The sequence below is a fragment of the Vespula vulgaris genome, chromosome 4 (assembly GCF_905475345.1).
Source record: "Vespula vulgaris chromosome 4, iyVesVulg1.1, whole genome shotgun sequence".
In the NCBI taxonomy this organism is placed as follows: Eukaryota; Metazoa; Arthropoda; class Insecta; order Hymenoptera; family Vespidae; genus Vespula; species Vespula vulgaris.
The window spans coordinates 9,746,804-9,773,144 of NC_066589.1; the positions used below are offsets into that span (position 1 = coordinate 9,746,804).

General features: G+C 41.4%; 1 protein-coding gene across 3 annotated transcripts; it reads right to left on the reverse strand.

Moving 5' to 3' along the window:
* Window positions 1–12: 12 nt before the first annotated feature.
* On the reverse strand, window positions 13–26,033 carry LOC127062935 (uncharacterized). 3 transcript variants are annotated; one of them, XM_050991954.1, is made up of 9 exons: window positions 25,552–26,021; window positions 23,789–24,954; window positions 3,262–3,751; window positions 2,701–3,182; window positions 2,376–2,569; window positions 1,952–2,262; window positions 1,788–1,862; window positions 1,530–1,709; window positions 13–1,423 (listed from the first exon to the last, which is right to left on the reverse strand). In XM_050991954.1, the coding sequence occupies exons 2-9, from the start codon at window positions 24,766–24,768 to the stop codon at window positions 1,382–1,384; spliced, it is 2,754 nt and encodes a 917-aa protein (XP_050847911.1). In that variant the 5' UTR covers window positions 24,769–24,954; window positions 25,552–26,021; the 3' UTR covers window positions 13–1,381. The 3 variants fall into 3 exon arrangements, with proteins under 3 accessions (XP_050847911.1, XP_050847913.1, XP_050847912.1); XM_050991956.1 differs by lacking the exons at window positions 23,789–24,954; window positions 25,552–26,021 and adding an exon at window positions 13,387–14,547; XM_050991955.1 differs by lacking the exons at window positions 13–1,423; window positions 1,788–1,862 and having other exon boundaries at window positions 1,616–1,709; window positions 1,863–2,262; window positions 25,552–26,033.
* Between the last annotated feature and the right edge of the window lie 308 nt (window positions 26,034–26,341).

The window sequence follows — 26,341 nt, forward strand, 5'->3', positions numbered from 1 at the left end:
ATGCTAATAAAATTTTTACGATTAAAAACTTTATTTTGGTTTGCTTTGTAATTGGGAAAAATATATATAATGTTGTGTACCTGTAGGAACTTTGGGCTATACATTGTCTGGGACCATCATTGTCGGGTAACATGCTAGTTTAAAAAAAAAAAAAGAAAGAAAAAGAAAGAAAGAAAAAAAGAAACAGAAGGAAAAAAAGAAGAGAAAGAAAACAACTTAAAACATTTCAATACGTTTCAACGTAGTTACAAAACAACGGCTTAAATCTATACTAAAGCTAAAGATCTATTAAATCTAAATTTTATATGGTAACAAATGTGGTATAAAATACGGTGTCTGCGATACGCGCGTACGTATATTTTAGAACGAATAAAAGATACGGTCGAGAAAAAAATTTGTTTCTATGCATTCAAGTTAAAATGCAATTGTCTTCTTATAATGTAAATCTACAGGATTAAAAAAAAAAAAGTGTAAAGAAAGCAATAAGATTATAAAAACATTTCCGATTATAATCCATACATTGAATTGTACCAACATGTAAAGCCGCCCACGTTAAACGAATTTGACACATGGCACACGGTTAATTGATCTTTAAAATTCGAGCTTGAACGATCTCTTGGTAACTCGTATAAAATTATATACAGTATCGTAAGCTACATTTTTGTGCTCTCTCTTAGATCCGTTTATAAACAAATATATTCTTCTGTTTTTCATTAGAATTTCTTGAAACTGTTGAAAACTCTGAACTAGCGTAAACAGCAAGTTGGTATAAATTATGAAACTACAAGTTTGAAGGGACCGAATGAAATCGTCCGTACCAATGAAATATATTTTAACGGTTATTAAGGAGAATTGATTTCATAAAAAGTACTTTAAGTGAATACGTAATGTTACAGGTAGATCGTTCCGTTGAATGCGAGTAAGTTCTTTAGTGATATATTGTTAAATGCTTGAAGTTTCGATCGAGCAGTAGTGTTTTATGTTTGCTTAAAAAATCGACTTTCGTAATCCCAATATCAAATAAAGGCAATGCAACGGTTACAGTAAAGCAATGACCTTTACATTTCGATCTTTGTTACTTCTAAACACGTTTAAGACTTTTCTCTATGCTACATTCATAACTTGTAGCGTGACACAGGAAATTTGGCAATCATTCCGTCTTGAAATTAATGTCATAGTTCAATTTTTACAGATTAAACATACTTAAACACTCTTAAAAATATACAATGTTCTTATAACACTTCTTCCATATCTTGCTCGTTAAGAATCAAGCTCATGACCTTCGTTTCTTGACTAGATTCATTCTTAGTTGTACAGGTTGTTTCACCTGTCTATTCAAAAAGTATTTAAATACTCAAGTGAAATATTTAATGCTTCAGTTTTAGCCGGAACACACTTCGGAGTGTTCGTCCCATGCCGCGACCTGTAAAAAGTATCGCAAATAAATTAGTTCTCGCTTGATAAAAAATAAAAAAAAAATTATTCGCAGAATTTGTTTAGAAAAAAAAAATATATATATCTCCACATACTTGACATTCGCGACTGCAATACCACTGATTACCACAGCCAGCGCACACGAACTGTGCAGCACGTTCGTGGCAACCTTGACAACGTGGTGGGCTATCCCTGTCGTCTCTGGTATCCCTTCCACCGGAAGAAATTCGGGTTTCTCTATCCTCTATAACAGCAGCTTCCTCCTCCACATCCTCCTGTTAAAATAATTTCATTACTACGTAGCTCGGTATTAAAAAATCGATATAAAAAGATTCCATAGAAAAATTCTTTACCACATGAATTAAATTATTAGAATGAGATTGCACCGCTGTATTGACAACTGGCGTAATGGTTATTTCTGTTCTTGCCTGTAATTTGTATTCATCGATTACTTATTCATCCTTGCTTGCTTGCTTGCTTTATTACGATATAGTACGTTCAGCGATATATTAGTAACCTTGGAAGAAGATAGGAGATCACTAATGGAAACTGGATTAGAGCCTTGATACGCTTGTAGAAGGTGTTGGGTTGCAGTACTTTGCTGTGGTATAGACGTAACGGTAGGAGTGCTCCTTTCCCTTTCAGGAGCTGTGAGTAACCTGGCTAAAGTGGGTGAAAAGGTGGTTGGTCTAGGAGATTGCGATTTAGTGAGAATTCCATGAAGTAATGAACCAGTCGACTGAGTTTGCGTAGTTTGCGGGGTCGCTGATGGCGCTACAGGATGCAAAGTTACATCCGGATAATTCTGGGGCGTTTTCACCGGTTCCCCTAAAGAATCGTTGTTCATCCAAATTTAGGAAATACTTATTTTCGCGTGATGCATATATTTTTGATAACAATGACATATATACATATGTGTGGTTTATTCGTTCTTAACTTACCCTGTTGCTGGCTCAACTTTGCAAATTGAACGAGCACGTCTTTGAAGCTCATGGAATTGTTAGGATCAGTGGCATTTGGATTGCTTTTACAGGAATCTGTACTGGATGGTCGCGAGTCTACATTGTGCCCGGTTTCGACCATAGCTCCGCCCGCACCCAAACCGACGTTTACCGAATTCCTCATTCTCCGACCCCTGACAGAAGTGCCACGTATAGATACAACAACGATACACATATATCATAGATAAGATCTTACATCAGACGCTACTATTAATCAACGATGAGAACATCTGTTTTCATTGAATTTATGCAAATATGGAATTACCTTCGTGGTACCATTTCCGGATGTCTAAGTCTGTAGTCAGCGATAATGGATCTAACATCAACGATTGTGCCCTGGCGACCTTCCCCAATTTGTCTATTTTCAGGGCTCATCGCTTCTGTTTGTTTTCGTCCATTCTCGCCGGTTTGCTTAGGTGGTGTTACTTGTCTATGCGACGACGCTTTTGAACTCTTGTCTTTCTTGTAAGCTGGTAAATCTTGAGAGGTTTCTTCGGGAACGTCTTCCTTCGATTCGAAAGAACATTTCTCTTTAGGCACGGGCGTCGTGCTATCGCTGCTTTCCCATTCCGGTCCCAAAGATAAACTCGCTGGTGGTAAGGTTTCTCCCAGCTGCCTGTTTCCTTCCATGAATCCTAAAACTTGCCTCCTCCTTTCAACTCTCAGGTACGCCTCTTCTTTAAGCTTTCTCATACTTAAGATTTCATTCCATTCCATTTCTTTGGCACGGGCTAGCTCGTCAAGGGCCTACAGGGATATCGAACAATGGATCATAATTTTATCTCCAACCCCTCTCGTGAATTTCATAAAACAAATAAACAAATACCTGAACTTCAGCGCGTAGTTGGTCAGCTCTTACGGCGAGTTCATCGGCGCTAAGTTTCTCACAGCCAACGACAAACGATATATATTGTTCTCTTTGTTCAAGGCAAAACTTTTTCGGTGCGGAATTGCCATTAGAGGACAGCTGTCCGTCCGTTGATTTACGTTTTCTGCTACTTTCAGCTACCTCGGATTTCAGAGAACGCGTAGGTGCACGTTCCTTTTGTTGCGAACCATCGGACGAGGACAAAGCTTTTCCCGCCGTTTCTAAATCCGTGTCGCATAAAGGTTCCTTCTTTATCGACGACGATCGAAGACGATCCGCGGTCGTCGTTGATGCTGCTGCGGTTTCTTCCGGAAGTGCTGCACCATTTTGTTGATTTTGAGGGACTTTTGGTGACGTTCTAGACGAATCCTCCTCTCTCGTCTTCTCCGCAGCATCCACCTTCTTCCCGTTTCCACCGGAACCTTCCATCGCGTGCATCTTGTTCAAACTGTAACAACGAATGCATGAAGTACGTTAAAAATTTGTCGAATGATTCGAGCGTCATATTTCTCGGAAAATATTTTTTGAAACGGGCCATTTCGACGCACAATTTTTCAAACTGATATCTATTTAATAAACGTCCTTTTCTACAATACAATCACGAAAGTACGATAGATATTGAGACGCGTAAATTTATCAACGTTTAATCATCCTATCGGTAAAATTGTCCGATATTTATATCTTCTCACCTTAGAAAGATAAAATTAAAACGTTAACGTTATTCGTTCTTACATTCGTATATTATTACAGAAGAGATTTCAATATATTCTTCTTCGATGGTTTTAAGATATACATATGTAATTCATTGTTTTTAATATACGTTCGAGACAATGTATTCACAATTGAAAGGGGAAACAGACGGAGGAGACCGATCTGTTGAAGAGGAAGAGACGACAAAATCGTTTTACATACGAATGAAAAAAAAAAAAAAAAAAAGTAGTCATTTAACTTAGTTGAAGGAGCAACGACTTTGCACATCATTACTCGAGCGTGCAAGAGTAAAGCGCCGCGTTTGATAGCGGACGAAAAGGCAACGTGTGGCGAGAGGGCTGAGTGGGTGAGGTAGGAGAGGGCCAAGGAGTGGGAGTTGGGTGGTAGGAGAAGAAGGGGTATCGTTGAGCGACCGAGTGAGAAAGAAATAGTAGGAGGGAGAGAGACGAGTTCGTTGCACTCACTCGCGTTCACTGCACTTTATAGACGCGGATATAGGTTTCGCGGTACCAATTCTGAAAAGGCGTGCGATTCTCCCTCTGCATTGCTTGTCTCGAAGCTAATTCGATCCTTCCCAGTCTTATAAACTTTTTTCCCTCCTTTTCATTCTTTCGAACGATCGTTTAACGAAATCTCTTTAAAACTTTACTTCGATCCGAATTCGAACGATTTCACGAACACACTTGCTCGATTAATATTTCTATTTTATATCTTTTATATTTTTAGTTTTTATTATTTTCTTTTTTGTTTTTTCTAATTTTAATTATCCGCAATTTTAAGGCTTATTTATACGAACGTAATTTAAAGGTTATAATATGCAGAGATTTTTCTCTACTATGAATAATATAACGTTGTACAATCATACTTTGTAACGTGCATAATTTTTCGATCGATATTAATGGCGATATTTAAAGAGACACGCGCTGACCTAGTGTCGTCATCATCGTTATCGCTCTTTTTCAAAGGCAGGTAACAGGTGGTTAGCGTGTAACAGTCGAATCACTTTCACGCTCGTCGTTAATCCACATGCATGGAACACGATTGTAAAACTATTTTGGTTTAACCGATGCTATACGATTACAAGAATTTTATAATATTTATATAAATAGAGTACCAATTAAAGCAATTAATTAAGAGATTGTTACGCATATCCTACTTTCATAAAAAGTAATAACGAATGCTTTTTTTCTCAACGATGTAATAAATTTTTTATTCAAAAAATAATTAACTTCACTCCGATCGGACATTTATGGCTTTTTTTTATCGTAATTTCTAGACTCATTAATTTTACTTTTCCGTGTGCGTTAAAAGGAAGCCGCCAGCCAAGGGGAGCAGATCGAGATGTTAATATTTCTCTCGTGCGCGCAAGTTTAATTTCCGCAAAGAAAACGATCGAGAAATGTTATAAATTATTCGCACTTTCGCGATTAAATCGGAACGGCGCAACAGCAGCAACGGTGGCGGTATAACAGTGCTTCCGAGGCAACGATAGCGAAAGTGCTGGAGAAAGCGAAAGCAATGCGGACTGATGCCAAACTATTTCGATCTACGCGTGTAGACGTTAAAACTACTTTGTTATTTGATTATTATTATTACCATTATTATTATTACTATTATTATTATTATTATTATTATTATTATTATTATATTATTTTGTAACAAGAAATTCAATCGAACGATTTATTTTTGACGAATATTACGCTTGTTTTTTCAGTGCAAAATTCACAAATAACGATTGACATTTCAATGTAAAGAAAAAGAGGAAAAAAACCATAAAAAATATCTGGAGCAGTGGACGATAGTTTCATCAGTGGGCGTACCTCTACAAGTCGTTGCTTTTCCCACGCGTAAGATGGAAGGAGATGGTCGAGAGGATTAAGATCGATCGAGTGAGTAGCCGAGGCCACGCGAACGAAGACACGATACTGTAAAAGGATTACGTACACACCAGATACTTTTTCTATTTCCCTGCGAATTATTGAATTCAAGAATAAGGACGACACTCTGCGATATAACTGTTCCTTCTTTCCGAATAGACATTCAAGGCGCGAAATTTAAAAACTTCACGGCGAAATACGATGTAGATAGTTCATACGATGTACGAAGAAGCTTTAAGAAGTCAATGCTTCCAGTTGTTCCAATTTCTTACCACCACCACTATTACCATCGTCATCGTCGTCATCATCATCACTTTAAAATAGAAAAGACAAGAGTTGGAGGTAAACACAGTTAAACTATTTCTCACCGCACATGATCAAACACTAGAATCGAACTAAGACCGATAATCCCGATGTGGATCAGAACGGTTGCGTACTTTCAAGGCTTCTACCACATCCTCGTCTCTTTCACTTTCGCAACCCTTTTTTTCTGTTCGATTCTTTTTGTCGGAAGAGACTCAAGTTTTTCTTCTTTCAAGAAGTAGTTCGCGGAACGTTGAAGAAAACGTTAAAGAATAGCCTGTGATTATCCAAGAGAGAGAAAAAGAGGGAGAGAGGGGGAAAGAGAGAGGAAAGAGAGAGAGAGAGAGAGGAAGAGCGGAAGAGAGAGGAAAGAGAGACAGAAAGAGAGAGAGAAAGAGCATCGAACGCGAACGCGAACGCGCGTAAGAGGGTGAAGAATCGAAGCGGCATCGGCAGAGCGCGGTGGCACGCGCGCTTACAGTGGCGGCGGCGTCACCACACTCCTCTTCTACTTGCACTTTTCACCGTTCGGCTCTCTCCTCTTCATCACCGGTCACGATCTTTTTTCTCCGTCAGTCAGCCACCCCCTCCCACTCCCGTTCTTCGTTCCTTTCTCGGTCGAACTCAAACGGAGGCTGTCGATTGTAGCCGATCGCGAACAGCCGGTTGCGAAGAGCGACGCGCGCTCTCCTCCGAGAATTAGCGGAGGTACACTGGTAGCGGGGCAGGTAGTGCACGAGAGAGGAAAGGTCATGAAAGGTCGCGGACACGCGAGCTTCCCTCCAGACAGCGCCACCGTCGTGAAAACGCGCCAAGGTGCGCCGACGCCTTATCTTATTCTTCCTCTTCTTTATTTTCGTTTTCAAAGATATACGTACCAAATAAGAAGGTAACACTAATTCGCACGCACCCCACGGATTGTTGTTGTTCTTTTACGTTTAAGATGTTGCCATCCGTGTCGCTCTAGAACGACTAGTATTTGGTATTTACCGGCATCGAGGAAGAACTGAACGCAACTCGAGCGACTTACAACAAGCGGGGTTGCCACGATTTGCGCGCGTATACGATTAAAGACGACGGAGACGACGACGGAGACGACGACGAAGACGACCAAGACGACGTTCATACGTTTTGCGAGGGAGGTATGGAGGAAGGGTAATGACGCACACAAGCGCACCCGCGTCTTCGTTATGTTCGCTATAGTTTGGGCTAGGTTAAGCGCTTGCCAGGGGACCTTGCAGCGGCGTCCTACTTCGCGAGCGAACGAACGAGCGAACGAACGAACGAACGAGCGAACGAACGAACGAACGAACGAGCGAGCGAACGAACGAACGAACGAACGAACGTACGAGCGAGAGCGTGCGCTCGTCCTTCTCCTCCTCCATCAACTCCTTCCACTATCCACCTTCCTCCTCCTCCTCCTCCACCTCCACCTCCTCCTCCTCTTCCTCTACTTCTCCTTCGTTGTCTCTCTCTCTTTCACCCTCCCGCCGATGCCGCCGCTGTCGTCGTCCTCTTCGAGTTCTGTCATCTCGACGTGGGGTCAAGGCGGCCGCCGGCCGGGAGGAGATATTATTACCGGGGTTGTCAAATTTCTTTACAATCGATGACATGGTTCGTTTTACTTCAGGATTATTACTATCTCCAAGATCTTTCTTTTATTTCCAGATCCTTGTGAAAATCAAATGAAAAAAAGCTTCCGATGATACGTATTATCAACCTACTAACATCAGGTTATTACATAGTACCTACGTGCCTCTCGAGTATTGTAAGATAAATTGTAGTGCCCGATGACGAGAGGAAAAATAAGTTGTCAGGGACGAGGCACGCGCGTTCGCCATTAACTCACCGAGCTGCGTTTACTCGCGCGAAAACGATCTTGGCACTCAACGATGATGGAGACTGTTACAATCGTAAATATCAAGATATCAGAAAATGTTTAGTGAAAGTGTCTGACCCCGATATATTCGACCGACTTGGGGTGCATTTCTCGCGGTCGTTACATAATACATGGAAACCCTCCCGAAGGATTGCGATGTATGATAAATGTAGAGAAAAGTCTTCACTTCTAATGTATCTTCACAATATCTCATAGGTTGCTTATTATATAAATGTTACAAAAATAAAAAAATGTTAAAAAGAAATTGAGAAAAGAAATAAGATAAAAAAAAAATAATAAAAAATCAAAAACGAAAAAATTAATAGATTAATATCATCGAAGAAATAATTGTTTTGCATCGAAGTTATCTTTCGTTGAAAATTTTCACGTCGTCGATGAAATAGCAAGGGAACGGTCGGACCAAAATGGCGGCCGCTCGATCGAAGTCACTAAGAGTCAGCGTAATGTCATTAGCTGACTGCGACAAGCAAAAAGGAAAAAATCTTCGCGGTGTTAAAGTCGCGCTATTATTATTGACATCGAATGGTTACGAGAGAGTTCTGCCACTACCGTTTCTCGTTCTCCTCTCTCGACCTAATTCGCGGACGCTCGTAGGAGCGGACGCGCCCGTTCGTGGCGTCCCTGAGCGTCAAGGACGGAGACTCGAGTCGAGAGAGCCGATGAACCGTACGAATGTGCGCGAGTTATGCTACTACCTTTCCAAGTTAATCTAAACTATACACAACATGCATATGTATATGGTAGAGGAGATTAGATCCCGAGTAAAATGAGACCGCCATATTTATTTTTTTTTATGACTCAGCTTTTCAGAGATTTTCATGCAAAATGCGTGTCGCTAATCGTACCTTTAGTTCAAAACGAAAGAGAAAAGACTCGTCGTTAGACGCAATTTTTAGTTCTATTAATCAACATACAGATGTATTACGTATGACCTTGGTTTTCTCGTAGAGATAGGTATTCAAACGCTGTGTGTTGCCAGTACCAAGGAAAGAAAAACTTTGCTGATACCATGCAAGAACTGTGTGTGTTGGCCTTGGCGACACACCAACGGGGGTATTATTTCGACGATACGAAAATAATTCCTTCGCTTTACACGAACACTTTTTGTCGATGCGGCAAAATATTTATCTTGGTCTATCTCGCGACCTCGAATTCTCTTTTCTCATGGCGGTCGTTTATGACTACTACGTAGTCAGCGATAACCGATGCGTTCCGCAATCGTATCGTTACCATATGGCCGTTCGTTCGAAAATCTTCTAAATTATTAATGTCTGAACAATATCTTAACGTTGAAACTTAACCTTTGTATTATCGACGGTCGATAACATGGAATTAGGTTTGGAAATATTCTTCCTGGAAAAGATAGAGACCAACGAAAACTATCAACGGAATGGAACGTATGAAAACAGATAAAATAAGTTGACCTTGTGATTTAGAGTCTAACGCAAAAAGAGAAGGAATTTGTATTTGTCTGAAAACTTACCATTCTTACGCATCGTCTCCGATCATAGAGGTCAGAATTCGAGTACATTCTCAAAGATCGTTACATCTCGTTTCGAGTTTAAATTAGGTTAAGCTAGACCTAGAGAAGTCCAAAGTCCTCGGAACAATCAAACAATAGTCGATAACGCTACGAAATCCTATTTTTGTTTCGATAAAGTCAATCGACCTCGGCAAGCATCGTATCGAACGCGAACGCGAAGAAGAAGAAGAAGAAAGAAGATGGTCGTAAAGAACATATTAGGCATTTGGGGAAAAAAGAAGAAAGAAAAAAATATTTAAATAAACAAAATTCGCGTAAGAGCCTATCGTCTTACATAACAATCCGCTTTCTCTCCTAAGATCGAACGATCTTCGCAAGAACGATGAACGCAGCATCGAATCCCGATACGGCATTCTGCTTTTAGGTGTTTCGATCGCGTTGAAGGTAAAAAGGAGGTTATCCGAACGTTGGAAAATATACACCGTAGTTTTCCGTGACGTTTCTGATCGCCAAGGCCGTCTTGGAACGCTGGTGAACCGCTCGGAAGGTCAGACCAGATTACTTCGTAGTTTGAAGTACGAACGCGACACGTTGCACGAGGATGCACGAAGAGTACCGATCGGTTATATTCCTTCTCTCTCTCTCTCTCTCTGTGTGTGTGTTTCTCTCTTTCTGTCTCTTCTTTTTTTTTCTTTGTTCTACGCACACGATATTCCAATCGGTTATGATAAATGTTTTCTGTTCCATTTTCAGAATTCTCTAATGAATACGAAGGAAATATTTTAGACGTCAGGTAAACGCGCCAATTGGGATTATAACATTCAGATAATAGAAAATATTCATATTTTCCAATAGAGATGACGTGAGCTTCTCGAAGGATTCAAAGTGATCGTAAATATTTCATTAACCGTTAAATAAGAAGGAAACATTTTTAGTCCGAATGTAACGAGAGCGTGAAAGAAATAAAACGAAGATGGTAAAAAAAAAGAGAGGGGGGAGAGAGAGAGAAAAAAGAATCGTAGAAAAGGAAGTCAGAAAGGACGTTACTAAACCATGATTTTTCCTAAGAGAAAACTACGATCTCTAACTCTACGTTCTTAAGATAGAGACTGGAAACTCAAGGACGTTTGGTAGGTCGAAAAGATACCCGAGAGAAATTGGTTTGGGGTCCTGCGAGAGAGCAGCCTTATCGAGGCGATGCAACGTCGCGCGTTCTACATGAAACGACGGTTTTATAACGAGGTGGAATGACGAAAGGAGGACGGTCGATTCTCGGCCCGAGGTCGTACGTAGGTCAAATCGCCGTCACGGAGTCGACCCTGGTTGCTGCTTGTGAGAGCCAAAGATGGTCGCCTCGTTCATTTACGACTCTACGAATCGTTTTCTTCAACTTGTCAATTATATTTGAGATCAAGTGTGTATATTCGATCGATTATTATATTCTCGATTTTAACGAATAAATATATCGTCTAGCCTGATAAAATGCTGATATTTGACAAGATTAATAAGATTTTAAAAATAGGAGATCTTGGCTAGGCATACTCCGTGAAAATTTCATATCGGAACCAAAGATTCTACGAATAAGAGGGCAGAGGAGGGAGGCATAGTGTATATTTATAAAAGCATCGATCCACTGCAACTTTCTGTCCAAGAGATGAGAGAAACGCAACGGTGCGTTTATGCACCATTAGAAATATACAATTTTCTTCCCCTTTCTTCGATAATTTATTTAATCGTCATTTTCTCGGAAATTTAACTTTTCTTTCGCGCGATTATTATTCGAAATTATTTCGCTCTTTTCAAAACGGCATCTACACAATACATATGTACTCACGATCGTACTAGATCGTAACCTTAAAAAAAAAAAAAAAGAAAGAAAGAAAGAAGATCGTAGCTTCCGCGTGAGAGGAAGCGTACTATATAGAGAGTACGGTTATTTTTGGACGTGAACCAAGCGATAACGATTCTCGATATCGATAAAGAACGATCGTCTTTTGGAACGTAGCAATACTTTCGAGAATAAAGACGGACTTTCCTCTGTGATCAATTCCAAGACAAATTTTCATATCGAAAAAGGTTTACGATTTCACTATTCTTATCTACACAATATTGTATACGCTATTAAAACGAAATAAGTAAGTTTGAAAAGAAATATGAAGAGAATACCTTAAAGGTAACATTGTGTCTATTAATCACATATAAAGGCAAAACAGATAAGAACGTGAAATTCTAACGGTCGAAGAAGAAATTGGAGAAGTTCCTTTGTTTGGGAAATCCTTTCTTCGGACAAACAAAAAGAAATATTTCGAGTGACCTCGAAATAACAGACTGATTTTTCTCTCAATGGTATATGCGTGTAATTTTATATTTAACGATTTTAATCCCAATCTGCATAAAACGACGTAGTAAGAACACCCGTTTCAAACCTTTTACCAAGGATCCTGTGAAACGGAAACGAATCTTACGTAATATCTTACCCGTTGATTGTCTGTTATTTGACGTCAAACTCGTTTTCGCGTAATTATGGCACGTAGAAACGAGAAAATAACGAAACGAGTATAAAACCTTCTTATATCTTCTTCTTCTTCTTTTCTTTCCCCTTCTTCTCCTTCGATACCTACTACTACGTTTACTAGAAAAAGGATCAACAATGTTCGCTTATCTCGTAGTCTCCTTTTATCTTTTTTCTTTCTAAACATGTAGTAATATAGGAAGCACCTTTTTCAAGAATACATAGTATATGATACGGAATGGATTGTTGTGTGTTTACCGACGAAAATGTTATTATCGAAACGAAGATTGTTAAGTTTACGGTATTTACATATGTACGTATGTATATACATGTGTATACACACGCATACTGTACGTGTATATTTTATTAGTTACTTACAAGCGTTTCTATTTTCTATACACGATTTCTATAACTGTATCCAAGTGTTACTATTCTTAGGGAGAAAAGAGATTAAGGGACATTCTCCGGTAAATACACAAGGGAAACGAGAAAGAAAACATTTTTTACTTGCGACTAATTTTACGTGCGACAAATGTGTGTGTATGATACGATGATGTATAACCTCGAAAAATGACAAATGAAATTGGTCGAAATAATCGTTCAACTGTTTTCATGAACAATTTCGTTGAGAACGCTTCGATTGTTTTTAATGAAAGCGAAAATACAAAAACGGTCGAGCGTGAAAACTTTAAAATTGAATTCTCTCGCGTATTTGTACAAGAGTATACGCGCACGTGATTATTCACACACGCGTATATGAAATATATATATGGAAAGTGCATAATACAGGGACTTTATATAATACTCGTATATATCGTAAAAAGAACTCGATTATTTCAGGATATGCTACAAGGGTTATCGAAGCGTTGGTTTTTTCCACCCTCGTCACGCGTATCGTTTAGATCCTTTCGATAGCGTGTAAAAAAAAGAATATTACTCGCGTACGATTTACGCGAATGTCTTTTGTCGTCGTAGGAATATAATCGTTTATAATTTGGACCAATCAGAGCTCGGGTCTTACACGGGACGTTGAAACGTAGCTACGTTACATACATACATAGTCTTAGTCTACAAATTCGATCGAGATCGACTTAGAATCGATCGGGTGAAAAAAAGAAGAGAATAGTAAAAAAGAAAAAGAACAAGGAAGAAAAAAAGAAAAGGTTGGTCGTGGCCGGTCGGATCCATTGGATCGTTGGGGTTCGTCCTCGAGGTCTAGTTGTTGCCTCGAAAAGAGGAAATAAAAAGAAAGAGAAATCGCTTAGGTGGTTGTGTCATCGGTAAAGCGGTGACTCACCGTGGTGCGGGTTTCAGACCGAGCGCTAAGAGCACATCGATGCCCGCCATCTTCTGTTCTTGGCTCGCTCGATGATTGGTGCCGTTCTTATTGGTAGCACGGTGGTGCTGCTGGTGGTGGTGGTGGTGGTGCTGCTGGTGATGCTGTCTCTTATCTGTTGGGTCGTGGTGCTGCTGCTTCTGATGTTGTTGCTTATTACCATCGGTCGCGTCAGCGTCCCCGTTATCGCCAACGCCGCTAGCCGCTACCTTCTGTTGTCCCGTTAACATTTTCGCGTGCGCGACCTTGAGGAGAGAGCGCTTCGCGTCCTCGACCAGCATCTTGGTGACCGGCTGCACGTTCACCGGCACGCCGATCGTCGGTACGGCGCCACGGCGCAGCCTACTGCGCACCGGAAGACCAAGCACAAGGTGCTCCATGTCCTTCTCGTAGGACTCGTTTGTAAAGTGGAGGGAGCATATGCGAGCTGTCTGTATGTTGAACGGTATCTCGCCGTTCACGAGCGGCACGCGACCGCACGCGCGCACCCATCGCGAACGCACTTCCGGTATCTGAGGGAATCGATGGTAACGGATTCGACGACCACGGGTCCGCCGATGACTGTTGCGGCACGTAGCTACGGCGCACTGCGGCATCCTAACCTCTTAATCTTCAGACGTAGTACGTAGAAGAGATATGTATCACAGAGGCACTCGACGAGAAACCGGAAGCGAAAGAGATATATATCTCGAATATGATCGATAAAGCTCTTTTAAGAACGAATTAGACGACGACGACGACGACGACGACGATCTGGAAAATCCGATTTTGTTTTCCCTTTCGTCAATCGCGATCCATTATCTCGTCTCTTCGCATGCTGGCGAACAAACGACGAGTTCTCGCTGATATTCTTCTCTTCGCTCTCTTCTTCGCCGATCTTTCTTCTCGATTTTTCACACACTTTAGTTATCGCGACACACTCTTCGTCCGTCCGTTTTCTACGATCGACGCTTGCTTGCTTTTCTCGGTTCGGTCGCGTCGGCGGTGACGCGCGTCCAAAACACGAACACGTGGGTGGGTGGGCGTAACGAGACGCTGCCGACGAGAAAGTAAGAGCGCGTTGCCGCTCCCCTGGAGCGTCCTGCCTCTCGCGAGATTCTCCCTCGGTCTATACGCGCGTATCTACGTAGTATACGTGTGCGTATATGTCAAGGGAGAACCGTGATCTTCGAAGCACGTGTTTCGAACCGGATGAAAAAAAAAAATAAATAAATAAATAAATAAAAAAGAAAAAAGAAAAAATAAACGGCGGAACCAATTTTTACACGTACACAAAACAGTACTAACTCGTCGACCTTAACGTTGTTTCGGATGCATCTAAAACTATGATAAATGAAAAATAGTAGACGACGATTTCAATGACATAGAGGACGAAGAAAATCAAATGTTTTTAGTTGACCACGACAGGTCGGAAGGGTCTCTCGGTACCGCCCTGTGTGCGACGCCCTGCGAACTGCGGCTAGAGACTAACGGAGAAGGAGAACGTCGGAGGAAGGGTAGGGAGGAGATGGATCGAGGGAGATACGGAGTGTGAAAGATAGAGAGGGAGAGAAAGAGAGAGAGAGAGAGAGAACGCGCGCGCGCCTCAACGAAGAGGATGACGCTGCTGGAGAGGAGAAAGACGGAGACAAGGGAGAGGGGTCAGAGTATCCGAAAACGAGAGTGTCGGCTCTCCCTTCTCCTCTTTTCCTTCTACCATCCCTTCTTCCCCTTCTTTCTATAGCTGCGTTGTCCAAAATTCAAAAACGTTGGAAGATTACGAACGAGCAAAAGTCGAATCGAACGAATTGAAAGAAAAAAAAAAAAAAAGCAAAAAAGAAAAAAAAAGAAAACGAGACGAAGCAAAAGCAACGCAACGAGCTTGATCGTCCGTTACTACGACGACGACGATACGTCGACGATACGACGACGACGACGATGATTGCGTATGTGTACGAACACACGCATACGACGCGTCTCTCACGCGACACGTGCGACCACAGAGCAGAGTCCACGCCGTCGACGGAAGGTGTCGCTTCGTGTACTCTTCCTCTTCGCCGTCGTCCTCGTCGACGTCGTTGACGTCGTCGTCGTCGGTTGGTGTTTTGACGAATTTGACGTTGAACGTAGGAGGAAATTGTCGGCGTGGATCGTCGAGATGGCGGAATGACACGAGAATAAACGACGAAGGGGAGGATGTGGATGTAGGAGGAAAATTACGAGGAAAGAAAGAGAGATAAATAATTTCAAATACCGAACAACGAAGAAGAAGAAGAAGAAGAAGAAGAAGAGGAAGATCAAGAATAGTCGAAAAAGACACAAATTGGCGAAAGAGTCGAGCGTCTTAATATCGTTTTGATTAACGCGCGCGAACTGGCGCACCGTACGCACGGTGCTACTCCTCCGGACTTACTACTGGCCGGCCGATCGGGTCCGGCGGTGGAACGAGAGAGCCAGCCGGTGGCAGCTGCGTGTGCCTCCTCGTGTCTGCGTTGAAACCAGCGAACCAATGATCGTGCTCCGACGCCCGTCGCGGCAGGGATGACGGGGACGCGCCGGAGGGGCCGCGGGGGTTGCCACGACGAAGAAGAGAGACAGGGAAAAAGAGGGAGGTCACCGCTACCGCTACCGCTACGCGCGTTACTACGCTCCTTCGGGGGTTCGCCAGCCAGCCAGCTAGCCAGCCAGCTAGCCAGCCAGTCAGCCAAGTTAAGCCAGCCCTCTTATGCGGCGTCGTCATCATCGTCGTCGTCGTCGTCGTCGTCGTCGTCGTCGTCGTCGTCGTCGTCGTAATCGTAGTCTTCGTCAACGTTGACCTGTCTTCCACGCTCTACTTCTATCTCCCTCCTTGTCTTTCTCTTTTTCTCTTGTTCTCCTCTTATTCCTACAAAGCATCGAGTTACGCGTCTTCCGTTTCATCCACCCCAACGCAACGTGTATCGACGAATATTCTCTCTTTCTCTTTCGTTCTTCGGCTCGATCTTTCGACACAAAAGCTTTCGTCTACTCGTTCGTTCCTTGTTTAACCCTACGATGCATGCTTCACGCACACTCAACGAGATGGCGTTTAACGATCGACGAGATAATTAGATGCCATCTAGGACCCGTATGAATCGGGGATCTTTGCGAGGGGATGCCGATGTTCGAACGAAAGAGAGAGAGAGAGAGAGGAGAAATAGAAGTAGAGAAAGAAAGAGAGAAGGGGAATGCGACGTGGAAGCCAAGGTCGATCGTCCGTTGAAGGAATTAGCAGTAATGCTCCCTTACTTTCTCTTTTCTTATTTTTCACTATTTCTATTCATTTTATATGGATAGTTTGCAGGTTTAAGTAAGCCATAAATTATCTTAATTTCAATTACTTCGTATTTACGATGTTTAAAGGTTCTTTAAAGAAGGAAAGGGACAATGCATGTCATAAAAGGAAAAGTTCTTATTCTCCAGGTATACTCTGCGGTCTTTTGTTGGAAAAAAGGTTTCGCAGGTACCGAGAATATTGTATCGTATAACAATGTTGCCTATCGTAATGATACCAAGAACTTCAAACGCAATACTTAAGTATCGTTAATTAAATAAAAATCTAGATTACACAGTATCTAGATCGACGTAGTCGATAACGGCTGAGTACCGGGAATCGTCAAGGACAAACGAAGCGAAGTATGTAGTAACCGAACGACTCTTGGTTCACCACGGCGGCCATTTTGGTTTGATAAAGAAAGCACGCGCAGTAGATAATAAACGCTCTTCCACGCATTGCTGGGATTAATGGTCTGGTATCGCGTTGCCCAACGATTCGTATTGCCTTACATATGGCAATGAATGAATAATTGATCGTTAATAAAGCGAAAATATGTACATATAAAACGTTGACTATTGTCAAACGATAATTCAAAAGCTTTTCAATTTATTGAATAGAATTAATCGTCACGATTGATATTTCATAGCACTTTTGAATCGATCGTTAACGGAAAAATGGAAAAATATCGATGTATTTGAGAAAGTAATTGTTTCAACGCGATGTGTTTTACGAGAGTTTACGAGGTGGTGGTATTACACGATGAATGGGACAAAGAAAATTGCATCGTTTGCACAAAGAGTCACATAAACTGATAAATAGAAGGAAAGAGAGAGAGAGAGAGAGAGAGAGAGATAGAGTAGGATGAAAGATATTCTTATCACGAAAGCGAGCACGAACACATCGCGCCATCGTCGCGTTTGTCGGTTTTCGTCCCGGAACAAGGTAGGATCGTCTCTTGTTGGAGGCTCTTCAATAAGAACGAAAAAGAGAAAAAAGGAGCGAGTTTTTGTCGCGTAGGTAGTATGTGCCAGAGGCTCGGTCGAGTCTCGTCTATCGTTCGCGTGGGTCTCAAGGAGGCGAAGAAGAGTAGAAACCATGAAGAGTGAAGAAGCGGCTGTAGCAGCAGCAGCTAACAGTTAGGAGCTAACAGCAGCAGTAGCCGTAGCAGTAGCAGTAAAAGCAGCATCAACAGCATCAATAGCAGCACCGAGTCTGGTCTCGTTCGGTGTGGTTCACGCGGCCACTCGAATAAGGACAGACCGATTTCCGGTGGCCTCTCGTCCCTCCGTCTCTCGGCACCAGCCGTCGTCGACGACGACGAAGCACCGTCTCTGTCTCTATCTATCCTCCTCCTCCCCCTCTCTCTCACTCCCTCTTACGGTTTCCCCTCGATCCGTCTCCTTCTCTTCTTCTCCTATATTCGTCGTCGTCGTCGTCGTCGTAGCAGGCGGTCTGTATGGCCGTTTTCTCCCACAGCTGGCATAGAAGAGAAATAAGCCGAGCCGTCTTGTCTGTCTGTCTGTCTGTCTTTCTTTCTTTCTTTCTTTCTTTCTTTCTTTCTCTCTCTCGTTCTCTTCAACTTGGTGCCGGTATACTCGCAACCATCCGACCGACCACTGCTTGGAGAACACACGATGGAGGATGCGCAGCTGCGGCACGAACCCAGCTCATCGAAAGCTCACCATCACCTTTGCGAACTTCCTCAGGTTCATCCGAGTCTTTCCTTTTACCTTTGGAAAATCAGTCTTCCTTTGCGAATTCAATTCGAATCGTACTGATACACATGTTGGAATCTTTCTCTCTCTCTCTCTCTTTCTGTGTATCTATTCATCTATCTCTGAAATTACTTACGATTTTGGCAAAAGTACTTCATACGACTACACGAGAAGTTCCTTCGAGCGTTATCTATTCGAGGGCAACGCAGGAAGTTACACGGTCGGTGAGTCATGTTGAACTGTTGGTGTGTCGAGAAAACATATGACGTCACGCTCTCGATTATCGGCTCCAATGCTCGCAAAGTAAACTCTGACACCGATCGGTGATCGATAAAAAAAAAAGAAACAAGAAAAAAAAAGATAAAAGAAAAGAGTAGAAAAAAGGAAGAAAAAATTGCGATGGTACCAAAACTTTTCCATCCAAAGACGACTTCTAATACAAATAAAAGATATTCAATATCGAAAAAATTTTTCTTTTGAGGGATATAGGCTTCTTAAATAATTAAACCGTTGCTTGCATTATATTTTAACCAGTTAAGGTATGAGTCTTAAGTATTGTTCTCCAGGGGTACCAATGTACTAATACCTACGTCGACGACAAAACGAAAAGAGGGAATTTCCTATAGAGACCATTTACTCTCTTTTACCTGCTTCTCTCTTTCACTCTCTCCTTCTCTTACCTGCTTCTCTCTCTCTCTCTCTCTTTTTCTTACCTGCTTCTCTCTTACTCTTCTCTTCAATATTACATTTTTGCCATGCTTCTCGTCTGGACCCTTCTCCAGTGTTTCTTCTCGGAGGGTCGCTTTTTGGATATTTCGAGCGTTTGTTGCAGCAATCAAGGGATGGTATCTGCGGTACACGAAGTGCTAGGTGGTTCACCCTCTCTGTCTCTTCCTCTTTCTCTCTTGAGGGACAACCACCCTGTTCACGTGCTTCTTCTACCTCCCTCCTCTCTCTCTCTCTCTGTCTCTCTTTCTTTCTCCGTCTGTTTCCCTCTTGGCCTGTTCCATCTCGTCATCTCTCTCCTTCTTTCTCTCTTGGCCTGGGTGAAAGAGAGAGGGGCAGAGAGAAGGGGAGACACCCTTCATCCTTGAGGTGGGGTCCCGGCCACCCCGCTGCTAGGTTCGCTAGGATCAATACCCGCCATCCGAACCGAAGTTCAAGCCATATTCTCTTTGCCTGCGCTGCCTGCCGGCCTGCCAAAACCTGCCAAGTCGCGTACACTTCAACACTGTCTCTTGACTATTGTTCTCCAAAGAATGATTCTTTCCTTTACTCTCTCCGAGTTTATGGTCCTTTGAGAAACGAGTATGAGAAGATATAGCGAATATGTGAGAAAAGGAAAGAGAAAAAGTAATCTCTTTAACTTTTTGCCTGGTATATATATATGTGTATATATATATTTGCTATATATATAGTACATATATATATACATAGTATATTTTATATATATATATATAGCTATATACTATTAAATGTTGAATAAAATACAACGGCACGGTTCTAATTCCGTAAAGCTTTTCCACCTTTCGATGGAACTCGATTCCAGACTAAATACACGCGTTATTCGTCCTCGGGATATCTAATTTTAGTAACGGTACGTATGGATCCAATGTCAGTCTTCGCATGTCGCATTTCTAATTTCGATTTGGACCTTTCTTCTTCGCGTGGTATCAGGAGACTTTGTGGTATTATACAAAATTGTTGCATAAGAAACTTCCCAAGATTTGATTCGCTACGGTTATATGAAAATGATCGATTTCGAAGGATATTACATGCAATATTCGTATTTCTTATTTAATCGATATTACGTTATTAATTTCGTCGCATCGACTACCATTATCGTTTGATTCGTTCCATAATAAACAGTTGGATATTTCCGACGGGAGTAGATCTATCCATCCTCTTTCTCTCTGGTCTCATAGTTATTTCATCGACTTGTTTCGCGTTGGGAACCTGCTCTTTCTTCCTCTCGTTATAGCAGCGAACGTGATGGCGCAAGAGGGGTCAGAGTCCGGTTGGAGGGCGGCGGAATTGCGAAAGGGGATCGTCAGAGAGGGTGGCGGAGATACACATAGAGGGTTAGAAGGCACGCTCGAGAGAGGCGGTACTAGGTGGTAGTGGTGGTGCGCACGATGGTAACGGATGGTAACCGGCTGAGACCTGGATCACGTGATGACGTCACTCTTGCGTTACCAGGATACCGAAGATGAAAGCCTAAAAGGAAACGTCAGCTTCTTCGGAATGTATATATGTATGTATGTATGTATGTATGGATTTGGCAGCCATTAAAGAGAGACTCTTTGTCCTCTGAGTCTCTTGATGATCGCGACGACGATGGTAACGGCAGCGACGATGACGACCATAATGGCAGACGATGAGAATATACAGATACCGATAGTTAGGGGTATACGATTGATCTCCCTTTCAAACTGTTCGGATCTAAAAGGAACTTTATGAAAATGATTTTTCTGTTCTTGCTTTTTTAGTCTGGCATCCTTGTTATACATTAGTTCCAAAATTCAAATTTGAGAACTAGTATTCAAAGCTGCTTTCGAAGGAATCACGAGATCTTCTCCGCGACGCGAATGAATAAGCCTTTTGCACGAACGACGATATCGTCGACCCAACGATTTTATATAACTCGTTCTTAACCTTCGATCGGCCAAATCAAGTCAGAATTGAGGTCATCCGAGCGAGATGGTTACTCTTCCTTTCTCCAATTTTCGATGCAACTTCTTCTTCTTCTTCTTCTTCGTTCAATGATTCGACAACGACAGATAACATTTGAGAGATTCTAAAAATATTCAATTATCGCTTGGAATAAAGATCCTTTTTTGGAAACGATATTAATCATTAATTTAGTTAAATGCGGAGAGACAGAGAGGGGGAGAGAGAGAGAGAGAGAGAAAGCATATGTATGTGACTGTGAAAGTGAGACAAAGATAGAAGAGCTATTACGAGAAATTTTAACCTGCAAGTCTCCATATTCGCAAGTAATTCCAAAATAGATTCTACCTTTAACGAACGTAAAAACAACTGAAAGGTGACGCATCGAATTTGTGATTCGACCTCGTTTTCTACTCACACTAACTTGTAGAAACTGCTCTCGTGAGTCCGATCTTTTCAGGTATCAAGAAGGCTCGAAGGTCGACCAATGCGTATGCGTATATCGCAGTCCCTTCGAGGTATCTTGCAAAGAGAACCACATCCGTAGCAAACAGTTAAGAACTTCCAGGAAGTCATTCTTATATGTAAGTCCGGTATAAATGGAGAAGATTAAAAAAAAGGAACAAACAAAAAAGAAAAAAAAGAAAAAAAAAGAACGAAACAAATCAGAATAATAACGAGGTAATAAATCGTAAATTTTTTGAAGTACAGAAAAATATCGTTATTATACTTGCCGATGATTAAATATAACGCTTAGAGGCTCGAAACGTATACCATTGGACGATATAAACACGGTACCATCGTACGCAAAGAAGGAAGAAGCTTAAAAAGGGCGGAGAAGAAGAGTCTTCGATACAAAGAAAGTTTCGTGCACGTACGTACGCAGTAGTAGTAAGGAAGAAGGGAGAAATGGAGGAGCGCGACGAGGAGGAGAAGAAACAGGAGAAGGAGGAGGAAGAGGAGGTGGAGGAGGAGGAGGAGGAGGAGAAGAAGAAGAAGGAGAAGAAGGGCGGCGGTAACGTGTGTTGTGTGCGTGCAAGGACCGTCAGCCAGCCGACATCTGGCCGTGGACCTTCGCCCGAGGGACTCCACGGGACAAAGAAGGTCTTCCCCTTTTCTTGGAGGGGGCCTTGGGCCTGGATTATATCGCTATCTTGCTCCGTCCTTCTTGCTCGTGTGTTCCACTCGTATATAGGTACATACATATGTAGTTGGTACCAAAAAGCAGAGTGGTTGGTTGGTCTCAGAGCGCACTCGGGCTGCACGCAACGACCCTACCGGTACCGTTTCTATGGTACCGTTCGCGGGGATTAACGCCCCTCCGCCACTCCATTTTCATCAGGCTGCGGGGTGAGACCAGCCTTGGCCCAAGACCATGGAAACTGGATAGCCTTTGCGTGACGCACGTCTAAGAATTCTACGAGAATTTATCTGCCTTATCCGTTTGTACTTTATATTTTGTACCTATTCAAAATTCTATTTCACTTTGTAATAGACGTTATAGTTGTATCTCTGTCTTTGATGTCGGCCCCTCTACATAGCAAACTCTCTATATCATTCCCCTTTTATCGATCTCGGAAAGTATCATTCGAGGCTTTAGATCATACTACACGACCATTCCAGAATTTATTGACGCGTCTATGTCTTGTTTGTTAGAACGTTTGAAAATTTACCCTTTCTTTTTCTTCTTTTACTTTTCCTTTTTTTTACTCGTCCCATCTTTACCCACTGGACTATACTTATATTCCACCGTTCCTTCCTCTCTTTTGCTATCCCTATACACAGGAGGGTGTTTCTTTTCCAGAAGCACATCCTTCATGGCGGTGTGCTTCAACGAGTATATGTAATAGCGGAATACACCGCTAACAGCAGATCGGAACCAGCAAGCACGATGCATAGGAGAAGAATATTGTTCAACATGGTGGGGGAACTCTGACGAGGAGGAGTACCGTCATAGAAAAAAAGAATGTCCGGCATTTACGACCCGCTCTTATGCGGGTATAATTCGCAGACTCTCGATGAGGCAAAAAGAAACACATTGAATATCTTTTAGCGAATTGGAACGAACGAATATGAATTGATTAGGAAAATTCAGGTCGGATAAATTGCATTTGTCAATTTGAATAAAAAAACAAGAAAAAAAAAAACAACAAATCTTCGCTCAACAAATTAAGCAAGCAGAATTTCGTATACACTTGGTTAAGCTCTAACAAAAGCTCGCTTAGAAGTATCGATATTATTTTTAAGGGTGCAAATAAATGCTTAATTGCAGATATCGCAAATGGAACAGTAAGGTTGCTTCTTCGTTCTTCTTTAAGCAGGTAAGGGAATAAAGTCGATTTATAAGAGATACGATCATCCTGTTATCGATACAACCGCTTGCTCGTTGGTCTCATGGTCAATATTTCTTCCCCTTGATTTTTGCGCTTCCCCTTCCTGTTTCTTTGCCGTTACTGTGCGATTGCACGGTCCTGAATATTGTCCGTTATCCGAGCTTTATCGGTAGATAAGCTAAATCTCGAACATCGGCGGCACGAAAACGAGAAAAACCGATCTCTTTCTTTCTTTTCTTTTCTTTTTTTTTTATTCTTTTTTTCGTTCTTTTTCGCAACGCGTTTGCTACGATTTTATGTTTACGTTTGTTTCGGAAAATTGAAAAATATTATATTACGTATCGCTAAGATTGACTTATTTAATTACTTACCATTTAATACTTCGTTTTATGATGTTACTGACGATCCTTTGGGATTTTCTGGTAGACACCGAAGGAAGATCTTCGTTTTCTCTCTTTCTACTTCTCCTATCTCTGAGATTCCTTCTTCTTCGCCGACAATTACTTGGGATTTCGTTTTCTTCTTCTTCAATTTCGCCGGTAATTAAAACTTCCGTAGCGACAGATTTTTGAACCCATTCCGCAACGTGATCCTGAACCTTTTCCTCTGCCGATAAAGCAGATTCTCCATGCAGTTCTTCCTCGTTTATCAGATCACTAACCGCGGTAGGTGGACCGACTATCCCAACTTCTAATTCTTCGTCGATCTTTACGGACGTTTTCTTTTCGATCGATTCTTTTTTTAATTCTCGCGTTTCTTCCTCCATGGAAAGCTCGTCGTCCGTATTAAAATTATCCTTATTAATCTCTTTTCTTATTTCTACATTTTCAAGCACCTTTTCTTCACTCGCATCAGTCATTAGAGATTCCAAACGATCGGTCGTTTGTTCCGTATCCGTATGTTTCTCGTCCTTACAATCTGCCTCTGTACCTTCGTTGGACTTTTCAATTTCTTCGGAGACCATTGCGGTGTTACTATTTTCATTTTCAGAACTATTTTCTTGGATTTTCTCTTGCACAGTGTCTTCAACGTCCTTTACGTTGCTAACTTGATTTGTCGGTTTGTCAATCTTTAACGTATTGTCATTGGTAGAACAAGGTACGCAAGAGTTATCTTTTGTATTTTTTAAGGTGATATCTTCGCTGCATTTTGTAGGCGATGGGAATGCATCAGTGGAATTTGAAGATTTCTCATTATTATCATTTTCTTCTAAAGATGAAATTTGTTCCGGTTCTTCTTCGTTAGACTTTGTTTCTTTATTCATTAAACACATAGCGTTTGCATTTATAGTTTCTTCAGCATCTACTACTTTCCTAATTTTTGCGGTATTTTCTGTACTAGTTTCTGCCATTTTAATGTAAATAAATTTAAATTCTTTTCTCTACCTGAGACATTTTATCCCACGAATATAGTATAAACAATTTTGTACATTCTAAATGTACCGTATCATTATCGTGAGGACATCTTTGGTCATTTTATGTAACTATAAGCTGCCCGCAGCTACGTTCTTCACTGGTAGATGCTTATCATATTGAATCTGTAACAATAAATAATTTTTCATCAATTAGGACGTTATTGAGCATTAATAAAACTAGAAAAAATACGATTGATAAACATCAACGTTCTTATTAAAATATATTTTTTCAATCCTGCCGATAATACAGCTCGATCGTTCTTCTACGTTATCGCGCGAGTAAAAAACAAGGTTAGAATTATATGTTGCCATAAATAACGCCTTTTCATTCTGCAAGACAAACGATAAAGACAAATAATGAAGAAAATAATAACCTCCTATGTTGGTCATGATAATTACGAAGATCTTGCAATAATATATTGAAAAGCAAAGAAGATAATTCGTTTTGAAAATTTATCTCTACTTAAAATTTAAAAGAATTTTTCGATAGTAAAATACATTTTGTTGAGACACACTTATTCGATAAATATCAATGTTACAATATTATAATAAGGTTAACCTTATCTATATTTTAATAAACATAGATTGTACAGAATAATTAGTAAATTGCAAGTATTTGAAATTTCTATCGATCATCGTTCAAAAGCAGCAATTATATTCTTTATAAACGATGGCTTGATATTTTACATACGTAATTACGCCTCCATTATACGAACTTACATGCAAGATTCCAAGGGCTCCTTCACGTATCCCACAGCATATTGCCTCTCTCTTTAACGACTTATCGACTTCATCAAAAGGTTAGATGTACTCCGATATCAATGACACGTAATTATTTCAATCGGAACGCACACACTCTCTCTCTCTCTCTCTCTCTCTCGTTCTCTCCTCTTTCTTTCTCTCTCTCTCTCTCTCTCTCTCTTATTTACGCAAACGGTTCCATCGTCTTATTTTTCACCATCCTCGCGCACACTTATGAAAGATCTGCGTCATTTATTTCTCTCTCTTGCCGGTTAAGAAAATCACCGCGCTACGACGTTGCAGAGCCCGTCGTAGATACATAACCTCACTTTATGCTTACCCCCGAGAAGGAAAGAGAAATATAGTTTGAGCGTGTGAGAGGAGAAAGAAGGGAAACGATAATTCAATCAAAGTGACAACAATGAAACGTCTGAATGAGACGAAGATAGAGTGTCAAAGAGAACGGAGAGGAGGTAGAGGAGAAGAAGAAGAAGGAGAAGAAGGAAGAGGAGGAGGAGGAGGGGGGAGGAGGAGGAAAAGGATAATGGGATAGGTAGGGGAGGGGGTGGGGCGGGCGGGAGGCAAGGAAGGGAAAGGTAGATTACATGGAAAGGGTTAAGCGATATTTCGTACGACAAAGTCTCTCAAAACGTTTGACGTGTCAATCGCGATGTCGCTTCGGTGTCAACCGAGAAGAGCTCGTATTTTTCTAACCCGTCGATACGATAATTGTTATTAGCACGGACACGGCTGATCGCTACTACGACAA